The following is a 14372-nucleotide window of genomic DNA, read 5'->3' on the forward strand; positions in this document are numbered from 1 at the left end:
CTTGGTGCCCCAGGCAGGCATGCCACAGGCTGGGCCCCGGCTCCGGAGCGGGGTCACCAGCCCGGGGCGGTCAGAGCAGAACCGGCCCGGTTGGCCACTGGGGCGAACCGGTGTTTACAAGATTCTTGTCAAGGCTTGGCTGATGTAACTGCCCTCAGCATCAGCTCCTCGGGGAGAAAGACTGTTTTTGTTTTCACCCTCCTCTTAAAAATGCTGATGTGTTTTATTTTTAAGCTCCCCGCCTCCACCGCGTTTCAAGAAGAAGTGGCAGGTCTGAAGCTGCGGGTCTCGAACCGCCGCCCGGGTTTGTCTGCGCCCGCCGTCCCCTGTTTGCTTGTCTGTCTTTAGCCTCTTGAGCATGTTTGGAAACATTTCTTTTCCCTGAGTATTTGAACAGTCTCAACCCGCCCACCCCGCCCAGCCCTCCCTGACCGTCTCCCTGACCCTGTCTCGCCCCCAGACCTCGCGACCTTGGGGTGCTCATCCCCCGCGGTGGGGTGCGAGGGGGTCCCCGGGGAGGCCGGGCGGCGCCCACCCCAGCCTGTCCCGGCCGCGAGCGCCTCCAGTCGGGCCTCTTCTGGGGGAGCGAGAAAGGAACCATCAACGGTCTTGAAACTGCCCCCTCCGCTGCGCCGCTGCCCCCGGGCACCCCGGAGTCCCGGGGCTCCCCGAGCGCGGTGCGAGCTCGGCGTGGTTCGGGGGCGGCCGCGCCCAGGGCGGAGGAGCGGCGGGCGGCGGGCGGGAGCCGGGCGGGGCCGGGGGCTGCGGAGACACCTGCGGCCGCGGCCCGGGGCGGTGCCGGCTCCCGGCGCCTCCTTAAAGCCGCGGCGCGGCCCCGCCTCCCCCCGCCGGCCCGGGGTCCTGCCAACCGCCGCCGCGGCCGCCCGCGGAGCCTCCCCGAGCCGCGAGCCCGCCCGGAGCGCGCCCCGCGTCGGTGCCGGTGCCGGTGCCGTCCCGTCCCGCCGCCGCCCCGCCGCCATGGCCAGCGAGGAGCTGGCGCGCAAGCTGCAGCGGCGCCTGCAGTGGGAGGGCGCGGGGGACGGCGGCCCCCCGCCGCCCCCGGGAGCCCGAGCCCGCGCCCCGGGAGCCCGAGCCCGCGCCCCGGGAGCCCGCGCCGCAGCCGCCCCCCCGGGCGCCCCCGCCCGCGCCGACGCCGAGCTGAGCGCGCAGCTGAGCCGCCGCCTGGACATCAACGAGGGCGCCGCGCGGCCCCGCCGCTGCAGGGTCTTCAACCCCTACACCGAGTTCCCCGAGTTCAGCCGCCGCCTCATCAAGGACCTGGAGGGCATGTTCAAACTGTGAGCGCCCCGCGCCCCCCCCGCGCCCCGCCCCCGCGCCCCGCGCCATCCCGCGCCGCGCCCCCCCGCGCCCCGCGCCCCGCGCCGCCCCGCGCCCCGCGCCGCCCCGCGCCCGCGCCATCCCGCGCCCCGGCCCGGCCCGGGGAGGCGGGAGGCGGCGGCTCGGTCCTCCCGCCCGGAGTCCCCGACCCCGCCTCGGTGCGCTGCGACGGGAGGGTGCAGAGTTTCGGGGGTGCATTTTGCATGTGTCCCAGCGCCCCCCTATTCTTTCTGTGCGTGCGGAATCTATCTCCGACGTGGGGGGACCCGGCCGGGCTCGTAGACCAGGAGCCGGAGCCGCAGCTCTGGCACCCCGAGCTCAAAGGACACCCCGGGCGCCCCGCGCCGACGCCCCGAGTGCCGGCGCCGCCCTTTCTGCCCGCGCGTCCCGGGGTTCGCTCCGCGCGCAACTTCCAGGAAAGCCAGAGGCGCGCGCCCCACCTGCCGGCGTCCCTCCCTCTCCCCGGGGAGCAGCGGGCCCGAGGCCTCTTGTCTCCTCAAACAGAAAGAGGAAACTCGGCGGGCGCGGGGCAGCGGTGCCAGGCCTGGCCGCGAGCTGGAGTTCGTCAAACTCGGGGCAGAAGGTCTGGAGGTGTCTGGCCCCGGAGTCTGCGGGGACGTCGCCCTGTCGGTTTCCCCCCTCGCTGCCTTTGGGCCGGAGGCGCCCCTCGGAACCGGACGCGGCAGCTGGCGCGGGTCCCGCGGGGCTCACTCCGGCCCCGCCGCGCAAGACCCCCGGGCCGGAGCCGCGCGCGCCCACCCCGGGCGGCCGGGCGGGAGGGCGGAGCGGCCGGCTCGCTGGCCCTGCAGCCCGGAGCTCCCTGGGCCTCAGTTTCCTCATCTGGAGCGTGAGGGCAGCCCTGCATCCTGCCTTTTAAGGCCATACTGCATTTTGCGCACCGTGAGCTTTCGGCCGAGCTATTAATATTATACCCAGAATTGGACCAAGACCGGGAAAATGCCCGGGGGGCGGAGGCTGCTGGCCAGGTCATGCTTGGGGCGCTTTAAAAAGCGCCCGGAATGTGCTTGTCCTCCGGCGGGAGCTGCTATTTAAGGCGCGGTGCCTGGGCCGTCCAGCCCCAGCCCCTGGCGGGGGTCCGCGGAGGCTGCGCCGGCGCGCTCCGCACCTGCTTTACTTCCCTGATGCTAATTTTCGGTTCTGGGACCCCAGATCCTGGGTCCTCACACCTGGTGGGTCTAGTTTGGTCGACGAAGGAAGGCTGAGCAGGGGCGAAGGCGTGAGCCTGGGGTCCGCGCTCCCGCGTTGAATCAAGGGGGCCCTGGCCCTGCTGTGTGAGCTCAGTCCTGCCCCGCCCAGAGGGCATCTTGAGGACCTTCATGTTCAGGCTGCTTTGTGTGAATTGGTGGGTTTTTTAATAGAGTTTTTTCCCTGCAAAAAAAATCTTTACATGGCTATGCTTGTTTGTTGCTGCCTAAGAGCTAAAACAGGGAGTCTACGCAGTCTTGGGAGACCAAGCAAGGTGTGGTGGCCTCAGAGAGTAAGCGAATGGCATTGTGTGGTCTGGGGTCCCCACAGAGCTGGCAGGGGAGACTGAACCTGCTGCTTTTCCTTCCAGAGCTACTGCGTCATGTAGAATTCTAGGTTGGGTTTCTAGCACTTTCAATCATAATTGGTATAAACAAGAAGGCAATTCATTGACTCGTGGAACTGAAAAATCAGTTTGGCGTCAGGTACAGCTGGATCCAGGTGCTCTCTCTTTTTTCCTTAAACGAGGCTCCTGTGTGTCTCCAGGTGACTTATCCCTGCTGGTGGCCCTGGCTTCTCCAGTTAGTCCATTGGGGAAGGATAACCGTAGCAAAGACCTTTCTCTCTCCCTCACACCTCTAGTGTTGTTTCTTACTAGCTGTGAACCAATTGCTACGACCAGGGGAGTCGGGTGTCTGCATTGGCCAGGCCTGAGCTCTGTGTCCCTGTGGTGAGGAGTGTAGCCCTCCAGTGGCAGGAGAAGGATGGCCTTCCCCTGGTCAATGTAGGGGTCTTGAGGGGAAAGGACATGTGCTGGAACATGTGTGTGACCTTCACTGCCCTCTCTTGGCCCCTGGGTGTGGGCTGGTTCAGGCTTGCGACTTGGTCACCTTTGACCATGAGTGTCCTGAGGCAAGACTGGCAGTTCTGTCATCAGGGAGTGAGATCTGAGGAACAACTTGTTACAAAAGAACCTTCCTGGGGAATGTCCCCTGTGTCCTAGAAGCTTCTGCTCCCTTGGAGTCAGCTGAGCTATAGTCTGAGGCACCTGCCTGGCAGAGGGGACATGCCTGCCTTTAGATCCGCACGCCCAGGACCTGTGAACCTGGGCAGGCTGCTCATCCCTCTCAGGCTTAATTTCCCCACTGCTAAAATGGGCACAGCACCACCTTCTGGTGAGGCAGGGACCACTGGCGGAGGCTGCCCTTCTCTCCCCACAGTGGTTTGGAAGGCCCCCTTAAACCTGCTGTCAAGACCCATTATCCATCAGGGTCTGGGGCATGGTGGGGACATAGCCCATCATTTGAGTTCTTAGCAGTGGCCATGGGCAACTTGCTTAACCACACCCACCTTTTTATCTATAAAATGGGGGCAACAGTTTCTTTCAGGGAGGTTTGTGAGAACCCAGTGAGCTGAATGGGTGACAGGTGTTGAGTGGGCATGTGACAGAGAGCAGGGACCTCTTGCCAGTGACATCCATGCTCTGGCTCCAGGCCGCGTGTCCATGTCCAGAGCCCTCCCGCCCTGCGCTGCCATCAGGCTCCCCACGCCCTGTGAAACAGGATTCTTGGCCTGACCCCCGAGTCCCACACGCTCTGAGTCTGCCAGCTGAGCTCGCTGTTTTCCCTTCAAGTGCTTTCTGCCCAGTTTCCTGTGCCCAGGAGGCAGCTAGGCCAGGCCCACCCACTGCCGCCCCAGGCTGCGGGAACTGCCTTCCTGCCACCACCAGCTCCTCCCTGCTGGCCCGCTGGCTCTGGGAACTTTTCTGCCTGAGCCTATCAGCCCAGGCTGGGGGCAGACACCCAGGCCGGGGCAAGCGTGGGCCCCTCACCTGGAAGGTTGCCCTGGGGATTTGCCACCTGCTCTGACCAGGCGGTGCCTTCTCTCTGCTCTCTGCCCTCTGCCGCCAGCTGACGGCCCTTTGGTCTGGCCTAGCTCCACAACCCAGCCCAGAATCTGGCCCTCTCCTTGGTGTTCCACATGACTTAAAAAAAAACAACTGGACTGCTCACCCCCACCCCCCTGCCTCTCCCCCTACTGCTGTTGACTCTTATCTGAGAGGCCTGGGCCACTCCCTGAGGGCTGGCAGGGAAACCCCTTGGTGGGGGACTTCCAGAAACTATGCTGCCTGGAGGAGCCCATGCTCCAGACCCCTCCCCGACTTCTCTCCCTGCCTGCGTGGCTGGGCAGCGCCCCAGCAGGAGCCCGCTGTCCCTATGCTTCGGCCCCCCGCTGAAGCTTGGCCTGCTGCCTTTTTCTCCTTTGGTTGCTCTGTTTAAAGAAATGAAAACCATGAAGAAGTAAAAAATGCCAAACACATAGAGAACACACTTGTTTTCCCTTGAATGACTGTCCCGATTCTGTCCGGCTTTCACAGGGCTGTGAGGCCGAGCATGAGGCGTGAGGCTGGGTTCCTGGGCTCCGCACTGTCCCTCCTGCTGGCTTCCCCCCCACCGCCCCCCCACATTGGGCAGGTTATATAAAAGTGCCGTTCTCAGTTTCCCTGGTGTCCAGTGGAGGCAGAACAGTACCTGCCCTGTGGGGTTAAATCCATCAAGGATGTAAAGCAGGTGCTGCCCGCTTGGCGCCGGCTGAGGGCCTGGCAGGCTTGCACCACTGACCTGCAGCTGAATGCAAAGCCGACATCTGGGTACAGATTTCATGTTGTACTTTTTCCTTTATTTTTTAAAGATTTATTTTATTTATTTATGCATATAAGAGCTGGGGCATAGGCCCAGCTGGCGAGAGGATTCACCAGAGACAGAGTGGGGAGCAGAACAGGAAGACTGACTAAAACACACTGTTGAGGGGAACAGCGGGGAGACAGGAGAGGTCTGCTGCGCCACGTGGGTCAGGCCCCCTGGCTGGGCATCGAACTCGTGCTGCAGGGGTTGCCGATAGCTTCATAGTGCTGAAACTTAACCCAGGAGGCCCCTGTGCTTTTTCCTTTAACAATTCACTCGTGCTCTGCCATGTCCAGCCTGTCCTTTGAAGGTGATTTCATCTGCAGTGTGGAGTGGGACTGGGACCTGGGTGAGGTCCCAGTCCTGGACCTGGGGAGTCGGCACCCTCAGACTCTGCCTGGCCCCTGCCCTTGAGCATTATATTGAGGGAACTTTCTGGGCCCACTGCTGGGAAGGCCCTGAGTGACCATGGTCTACTCTAACCAAGCACCATGGTGTGGTGGCTTCAAACGACAGAAATCTCCTCTCTCGCCTTTCTGGACGCTGGGGTCTGCAGGCGTACCCAGGGTCGCCCTGCTCCACAGGCTTCCGGGGGCCCTTCCCTGCCCATCCAGGCTTCTGGTGCTGGCCAGCCAGTGCTGGCTTCCTGATGTTGCTCTAATCTCTGCCCCCAGAGTCACATGGTGTGTGTGTGTGTGTGTGTGTGTGTGTGTGTTTTCAAGTGGCCTTCTTATAGAATGAAGCCATAGGACTTACTTAGGACCTAATTCAGTATGACTTCATCTTCATTTAGGACATCTGCAAAAGACCCTCTTTCCAAATAAGGTCACATTCAGAGGTTCTGAGTGGCTGTGAATTTGGGGGGACGTAGTCAGTCCAGTGCAGCAAGGAGAGCTGGCCAGTTGTGGCCCTGCGGGACTCTCCTGCTGACCTCCTGAGCTGGGGGGTGGGAGGTGGGGAGACCCTTTCCAGGAGGCCCTCAGATCAAGGAGTGACCCAGTGGAGACTTAATCAAAGTCAGCATGGCCCCACTCCGCCAGAAACGTGCTCAGCCTCCCCAAAACCCAGTTGAGATGGAGTCACCACAAAAGCCAAGCAAAACCAACAGCAACCCCCGCCTTGTGCCAGGAGTGTGCTTACTTTCAGCCAGAATTTCACTTCTAATCAGTGTCCAGATGCAGCTTCTGATGTCGCCCTGGAACCCCCTGGGAACCCCACTTGACCTGGTAGGAAACACCCATTTCTTTTCTGTTGGAGGCCGGAGAGATCCAGGCAGATACTGCAGAATGGGCTTTGATCTTTTAAATTGATTTTCCCATTTAGAAGTATTTTGCTCAGGGGTTTCTTAACATTTCAAAGTTACAAAAACCTGGCTCCTTCCCAGCCTGTGAGCCTGCGGGTTCTGGGAGTGGAGTCACTGCTCTGTGCTTCCTTCAGGCCTAACACAAAGGAGTTGGCTCCTAAATCGTGCATTGTAGAAGAAAGAGAATAGTTTTCTAATGCGTGTGGGAAGCCAGAGGCGGCAGCCGGGCCAGAGAAAGTTCCCTCTCCATTTCGCAGCGTGTTACCGATAGCCCCAGCCCAGAGAATCGTGGCCTGATTTTAAAGGAAGAGAGAAGGTTCAGAAGAAACTGACTCTCCAGTGTGTGTCCAGGGCTGTAATCCGAGCTGGCAGCCCTGTCAAGGTTAGACAGGAAATCTTCACTACCCAGGACTTATCCGGAGGCCTCTGGGGGGTGGGGGGGCCGTCACCAGGAGGCAGGCCCCGTGGCAGCATCTCAGAGGGCAGCCAGGAGTTTCTGCTGCTTACTAGAAGCTGCTGTTGCAATGCCCCTAAGAGAGGGTGGGAAGGGGGCGTTTGGCAGGGAAAGGAACATTGCCCTCTTGTCGGACTAGGCAATGGTGGTGTCACTGCCCGCTGCCGGCGCCTGACCCCCGCAGACCCACCGAACCCCAGAAAGGCGAGGTGTCATGGCCTTCTGCACTTCTGGCTACCCCCGCTCTGGCTTTCTTTTCCCTGTTCCCCGTCTCCTCTCAGAGGTGGAAGGGCTGTGTAGGCTGCAGGCCGGGGAATTTGCCAGAGGTGAAGCCAGTGTCCTAAGGAGGTTTGTGGGGGGAGTGGGGAGGTGGCTGCTCCTTGGGCAGGGGATATTTTGAGTGAATCACACTTAGAGATGAAGACGGTGGATGGAAATAAGTGGAAATTTGGTGCTTCTTCCCCCTAGAGGCGGGGTGCAGGGGCCGGCGTGGTAGCGTCTGTCCTCGGGGATTCGAAATTCCCTCTGGATTCTAGATTGAGAGCTGGGACAGGCGATCCCAGGATGGGTCTGGATTCCTGGGGGGCCTTCACCCAGAACCCAGGTTGGCTTTGTGTTGGGGTCTCGGTCTCCGGCAGAAAGACACTGTGACCTGGAATTACTTCCTGGAGCGGTTTCAGTGCTGGTGGGTTTGTTGCCCATGGTGTTGCAAGCCAGGCAGGGGAGCCCAAGGGGGGCTTCGGGGTTTCTGGCAGCTTTGTTTTCGCAGGGACCGTCTTCCTCCGGGGCGCAGGCGCTGCTTGCAGCCTCTATGCTGGTGTGGGTCTATGACTGTCCCCCGCCTCGCAGCTCAGGACACTGACAGAGATGCCGGGTCACCTGCCGGCGCAGCGCGTGGAGCTGGGACTGGCCCTGAGCCACCGCCTGCCTCACCCACGTGACTCCAGCGGCGCCTCCGACCTGCAGCCTCTTCCACTCTCCTCCCGCTCGCTGTGTGGGGGGCCGGGTCGGGGGCAGCCATCTCGGGGGCAGCCGTCTCCCCACTCTCCCACGCGTGGTGACGCAGGGGGCTCTGCAGCCTGGCCCAGGCACCCGAGGTCACCTCCGGCAGGGCCTCCCCCGCGTGCCCCCCGGCGCGGGCCTGTAAGTGAGATGTGGAAAAAGGTGCGTGGCCACCTTCTCAGCTGTCCCCAGATCGCGTGACCGCCTTCTCGGCGTGCAGCTGGGGCTTAATCAGGTCGCTCTGGTCCAGCCCGTGTTCTTTCTGCCCAGGGGAGTGGCAGGCCCGGGCTGCGGGATTTAAGGTGGTGCCGGCCTCGAGGAGGCCCAGGAGAAGGGCGCCCTGCCAGGGAAGGGGCGGCGGAGAGGAGACTGAGGCTCAGAGGCTGGCAGCCCAGGGGGCCCCTTCCCGCTTGCTGGGACGGCTGAGTCCCCCGACGTCCGCTTCGGCTGGCCTGTGGCCCCCGGCCTCCCCGACACCCGCGGCTCCTCCTGGCGGCTTCTGTCGGGAGGCTCCTGGCCTTCGGGCCAAGCGGCGCCGGCGGGATGTGCGTGTGTGGGTGTTTCCTCCAGGGGCGCCTCCCAGCCCCTGACGGCTGTGGCCAGGGTGGGCAGCTAGCGGGAAGGGTGCGTCACGGCGGGGAGCCCACCCTCGCTCGCTCGCTCCACATCCCCCATGGGAGGAGCCCTCTGGGCCTCCCCCTGCTCCTTCGGGGTTGCTCAGGCAGCTTCCCACCAGACACAGGTGCCCTCGTCACCTCCGCCCTTTCCCTCCCTCCCAGCTGGACCGCCCGGAGCTCTGAAATCCCAGATCCTCTCTCCCCTCTGTTGCCAGCCGAGTCCCCAGGCGTCTCTGCCTCCCCAAGCCCAGCATGACCGCCCCTGTGATTAGGGCCTTTCTCTGGATAGACACTAACAACCCAAACTAGAAAAAATGGACGCTCACCATAAGCCGGGCACTCCCTGGCCTCCCTTGAGTCAGCGGGACAAAGGGTGAATCGAGGCCCAGGGAGTCTGAGCAGCTGCTCAGCGGCTCACAGCACGTGCTCGATCCCCTTGCGGCCCCGCCCCAGGCTCGCACCCCGCCCGCTCTCCTCGCCTTCCTTGGACGTGCCTTCCTGCTGTTGAGTTTCACCAGTTTGGGGAGCGGCCATGGGGGGGGCACTCTCACCCCTGAACCTGTGTGGCGAGGCGCTGTCCCCCCGGGGCATCAGGACAAGCGGACACCTGCTTGTCTTGGAGGCCAGCGATGCCTCTGCTTCCCTCCACTGTCTGGCAGCGAGGTGCTGAGTGCACGGGGGTCCTCCATGGCAGTGGGGTGGCCCTTTAGCTCTGCCTGCCTCCCCACTTTCTTTATCAACTTCCAGGCAGTCTGTGTAGAGCTGCCTGGTGCTGTGGCTGTGAGGGTGGTGCAGAGAGGGGGGCAGGGAACCCAGCCGCCATTGCCCTCCCACAGCCTGCAGAGACGTTGGCCTCTCACTGACACGGAAGGATATTGGGGGAAGTGAGCCCCCCACACTGGCTGGGCATAGAACAGGTGATGCTGGGGCTTACCCACTCCCAGGGACCCCCACCCCATCAGCCTGCCTGCAGCCTTCCTCGCCTGGGCAACTGTGTGCTCCCTAACCTGGCCCAGCCTTACTCTGCTCACCCCACCTCCCCCCAAAAATTCATCCTGCACAGGAAGCTGAGGGGTCTTTCTGAAACCCCCTTCCGATAACACTTTGGTGCTCTGACTCTTGGGGATTGTCTGTCCCCTGGAGCCCTTAGGAGGCACAATGCTGGGCTGGTTGGGGACGGGGCTGCCCCGCCTGGGCTCTGAGAGGTCCTGCTGGCCGCTCCGCCCCTCCTCTGTTCCCTCCTCTGTTCCCGCACTGCCCAGGTTCCGGCCTCACACTCCTCAACCGTCTCTTTGTCCATCTGCCTCCCCGCTGGGACTGGTCTTTGTGCTTCCCTTCTGCTCTGGAGAGGCCCAGGCCCCTCTGAGCCAGGGGTGAGCCAGGGGGTGAGTGGGCCAGGTACCGGGAGCTTGTGTCTGATGGCCGGGAGCAGAAATCCAAGACTCTGGGTTCAACCTTTTGCACTTGACGCCTCAGACTCCCCTCGGGAGTCCTTCCTGCTTCCTCTCTTTGCTTCCTCTCTTTGCCTGCGACTGTAGGCGCTTGGAGATCTGGTTTCCCACCCGACCCGCAGCACATTGGGAGGAAGCGGGGAGGGACCAATGCAGGATTTGTCTTCTGGAGGGGACCCACACAGAGGCGAGGAAGCCAGAACTTGGGTAACTGGGCATGCTGGGACGTCTGAAGGTGGAGGTCCTATGACTTTGGGGTGTCCCAAGGCAGGTCTGGGAGGGCCCCCAGAAAGCCCACCTGCTTAGGACATGCCTGGCAAAGCATTTCCCTTCTCCAGCGCATCTTGTGAAAGTGGGGGTCTGATTCAGCAGGTCTAGGCGGGGTTGGTCTGAGAGTCTGTGTTTTTAACAAGCCTGGGTGGTTGTGGGACGTTGGGCCTGGGGCCTGGGTACCTATACCTGCCTGTTGGGAAAGTCAGCCTTTCTGCTTAAGGAAAAGCAGGGCTGCTTGCCTGTCCCGGGGGTGTCTGGAGTGTAGGCCACCCCCAACCAGAGCAGCTTTCTGGGTACTGCCAACCTCCCAAGGAGCCCCCCTCCGAGAGGCCCCCATTTCTGTATCCCCTATTCCTTTCACTCCCCTCTGCTTCACCTCAGAGCCCTCGGGATGTTTACTGGTTTTTGAAAGTGTTTTACCACTTATCTGCTCTTAAATGCCCGGTATCTTTTTTTTTTTTTTTTTTTAAAGATTTATTTATTTATGCAACTAGAGCTGGGGTGTAAGCCGGAGGTGTGTGTGTGGTGGGGGGGGGCGGGGGTGTGAGAGGATTCACCAGAGACAGCGTGGGGAGCAGAGCAGGCAGATCTGCTGAAATCCACTGCTGAGGGGAGCAGCGGGGAGACAGGAGAGGTCTGCGCCATGTGGGTAGCTCCCTGGCTGGTGGGGGATCGAGCTTGTGCTGCAGTGGCTGGCAATAACTTGATAGTGCTGTCTTTAACCCCTGTGCCACCAGGGAGGCCCTGTTTGGTCTCTTATTGAATTACATAAGTTTTTCATGTGTCTTGTATATTAAACCTATATCAATATATACTGTGTAAATAATTTCATCCATCTAATAGGGTGTCATTTTAATTTTGTATTTTCTTTCGATGTATTAAAGCTTGTTAACTTCGTCTGCCCCAGGCAGACAAAAGCTGGCCAGCTTCTTTCTTCTTTAGGGGCAGGATAGTTATAGTGAGGAGAAAACCAAGAAAACCCAGGGGCTCTGGAGAGAGCAAGTGGTTCACAGCAGGAGGAGGGGCCCAGCACTGGGTGGACACTGGGGACGGACTCTGAGCCTTTTCCTGTCCCGTTACTAGCTGGGCTTTGGTGGGGTGAGGGTTAGGAGCCTCTCCCAGGTCCTAGGCCATCGAAGCTGAGGCAATCTCAGGGGAATCTCAGCCGGTCTTGCTCACCCCACCCTGTCCCCAGCCCTCCGAAGCCCCATTGTATGTTGCAGGCTGGGCTGGGCTGTGAGTCATGGTCAGGGCTTCATGGCCACTCAGCGCAGGCTGTGGATTCGGGGACCCCCAGAATGCTAAGACTTTTGAGGCCCAGGTGGGTGTGGGCCGCTCTTCAAATCTGGAGCCCAGAGGCCGTCTGCTCCCTCTGCAGACAAGGACTACTTTTAGAAACAACTCCCTGCTTGATGGCTGGCCGGGGTCAGGGCCCACCAGCTGTGTTAGCTCCCCCAAGCCCTCCATGCCCTTGCTCCCCACTCAGTGAGCTCACCAGGCCAGTGTCTGCAGAACCAACCCAGGTGGACAGGGCCCAGCTCCCTCCCTAACATGTCCTGGAGGCCCAGGGGCCCTAGGCTGAGGACATACTTCCCCACCTCAGCCCCTAACTCCGCCCTGGCCCTTCACCTTCTCTCCTCAGCCCTTACCCTCAGAAGCCTCACTTCATCACGCGTGTCTCACGCAGCCATCACCGGCCTTCAGCAGTTGTCAGGACTAATCTTGATTCATCTACACACGCAACCTACAGGCTGAGAGATTTTTTTTAATGCGTATTTTTTTTTTTTTTTAAATAGAGGCATGCTTATTTATTTATTTATTATATTTGTTTGTTTGTTTTGTTTATACATGCACTGGGTACAGTCAGAAGCGCGGGAGGGTGAGAGAATTCACCAGAGCCAGAGCGGGGAGCAGAGCAGGCAGAAGGACTGAAGTACACTGCTGAGGGGAGCAGCGGGTGGCAGGAGAGATCTGCGCACCATGTGGGATCCTCCTCCGGTGGCCGGGGAGCAGCCGGGGATCGAACCGGTGCCGCAGAGGCCGCAGGCAGCTTCGCAACCCAGCGCTCAACCGCTGCGCCACCGGGGAGGCCCAATTTAATGCGTATTTTTATAAATATTTTTCACTTTCATGCCTTCCCTGTGCCTATAGCCCATCTGGCCCCTGCTCCCAGCCACCCCCCCCCACCCCGCCCTTCTCCTGTTCCTGCGGCGACTGTTGTCTTCTAAGGACATTCTAAAGCAAAAACCTGGGGGAACGGTGACCCTCCAGAGTGAAGCTAGAAAGAAGCCCCAGGGAACAAAAATGGTTCAGGTCTTGGGATTATGGGTGTTTTTTCTTTAGTAGCCTGGATTGCCTTTAATCAGAAAATGCTAGGGTAACAAATTATGGGAAAAAACTGGTATAAGAAGCTAAGATGTTGGTAGGGGAGAAGCTAATCTTTTAAGGGCCGCCCATCAGCCTGCAGGCATTTGAAGGGACAGAGTCTGATGGTTTGAAATGTGGGGATGGTAAGTCCAGGCTGGTGGGGCTTCTTAAGAAAGGCCTGCATGGGGCCTCCCTGGTGGTGCAAGGGGTTAAGTCTCAGCACAATGAAGCTAGGGGCAGCCACTGCAGCAGGAGTTCGATCCCTGGCCAGTGAGCAGCAGACCTCTCCTGCCTCCCCGCTGCTCCCCTCAGCAGTGGATTTCAGTTGATCGGCCTGTTCTGCTCCCCACTCTGTCTCTGGTGAATCCTCTCATTCCACGTCCCCTCTCCCTCCTCCCCCCCTACACCCCAGCTCTTGTGTGCATACATAAACAAATTAAATCTTTAAAAAAAAAAAAAAAAAAAAAAAAAGGCCTGCATGGACCTAGGGCCTCCTCCCCCTGCTACCCCCTTCCCAGTTCCTTGGGGCCTGGTCTCACACCCCAGGCTAGGAAGGGCCCTTTGTCCCCTAGTAGCCCGGAGGGCACCTTCCTGGACCTGCCTAGCAGTGACCCCCAGAGGCCCTGGTTTCCTTGTCAGCCAAGCACCCAACTATATCCCTCAGCATTAAGGGTCAAATAAGAAACTATTTGAAGGGCTGAGAAAGCTGTTTCTCCAAAGCGTGGTAAGACGAGTCACTGGCATTCACTCAGCTGGAGACGAAGGCCTGGGGGTGCTTGGAGTCCAGGCACGGCCAGGACTCAGCGGCTCCCTGTCATTTGTGCCCGTCTGCAGCCGTCCCTGGCAAAGGGAGTGGATGTCCGCCCTTCCGTCCCACTGAGTCGAGGGGTCCTTGTCCCAACTCATCAAATGATCAATTCCAATTCCTGCCTTCCCTGTCCCCAAGGAAAGCTGGGGACCTGCTTGGACGCCCCAGGTTAGTGCTGATCCTCAGGAAAGGACTTGGCCACGCCCTTCACGCGCCCCTCTGTCTAGTGGGGTGACTAATGGCCGCTTCCGGTGTGATGAAGGAGTGAGGCCACTTAGCACGCGCCGGCCCTTGGTAAGCTGAGTGCACAGTCAGCGCAGAGGCTCTTGTTACCGCCTCCCAGGACGGTGGGCAGGATGAAAGCTGGCGTGTGAGACGACCGCCAAGGGCTGGAAGCTGCTGGGCTTGGTTGTCAGGCCCAGGGAGCCTGTCAGGCCCGGGGAGCCGAGCGCGGGTGTGTCGGGGGAGCAGAGAGAAAACCCTAAGGGGAGAAGAGCCGGGCGGTCTGCTGCCTGCCCTGCGCATGCAGGCCTCCGGAGGAGGTGGACAGGCCTCTCAGGCCACTTTGAAGAGGGAAGGATGCGCTCCTGGATTGTAAATCCCAGCTCCCGCGGAGGGGCGGGGTCGCCACCAATGGAGTCACTTTATAAACCTACCTACGACTTAATGCTCGGCCCCTCCCTTCCCCGCCCTGCCTGGCCTGGAGAGGCTCCTCCAGGTCTACACACTGGCTTTCCTCCTGCCCAAGCGGGTGGCTCCTGGTGGGACACGAGTGGCCTCTTCTGTGGTCGCATCTTCCCCCTTTTCTCGGTCTGGGGCGACAGGTTTCTGCATCTGGGCCGTGCTCAGCTAAGTGGTGGAAAACAGGT

The 14372-nt window shown here is 60.6% G+C and overlaps 1 protein-coding gene across 3 annotated transcripts in view; it reads left to right on the forward strand.

Annotated features, from left to right (window-relative positions):
• Nucleotides 1-978: 978 nt before the first annotated feature.
• The window catches only part of EFHD1 (EF-hand domain family member D1), a 32327-nt gene continuing 18933 nt past the window's right edge, over nucleotides 979-14372 (forward strand). The window contains exon 1 of one of the 3 annotated variants that reach the window (XM_037521935.1): nucleotides 979-1298. In XM_037521935.1, the coding sequence (XP_037377832.1) occupies nucleotides 979-1298 (320 nt within the window). Of the gene's footprint in view, nucleotides 1299-6789; nucleotides 6914-10239; nucleotides 10263-14372 lie in introns of those variants that run through there. The other 2 variants (XM_054699191.1, XM_037521936.1) reach the window with 2 other exon arrangements.

This window comes from Talpa occidentalis, unplaced genomic scaffold (genome assembly GCF_014898055.3).
Source record: "Talpa occidentalis isolate TD23 unplaced genomic scaffold, MPIMG_talOcc4v2.1 talOcc4.3, whole genome shotgun sequence".
Lineage (NCBI taxonomy): Eukaryota > Metazoa > Chordata > Mammalia > Eulipotyphla > Talpidae > Talpa > Talpa occidentalis.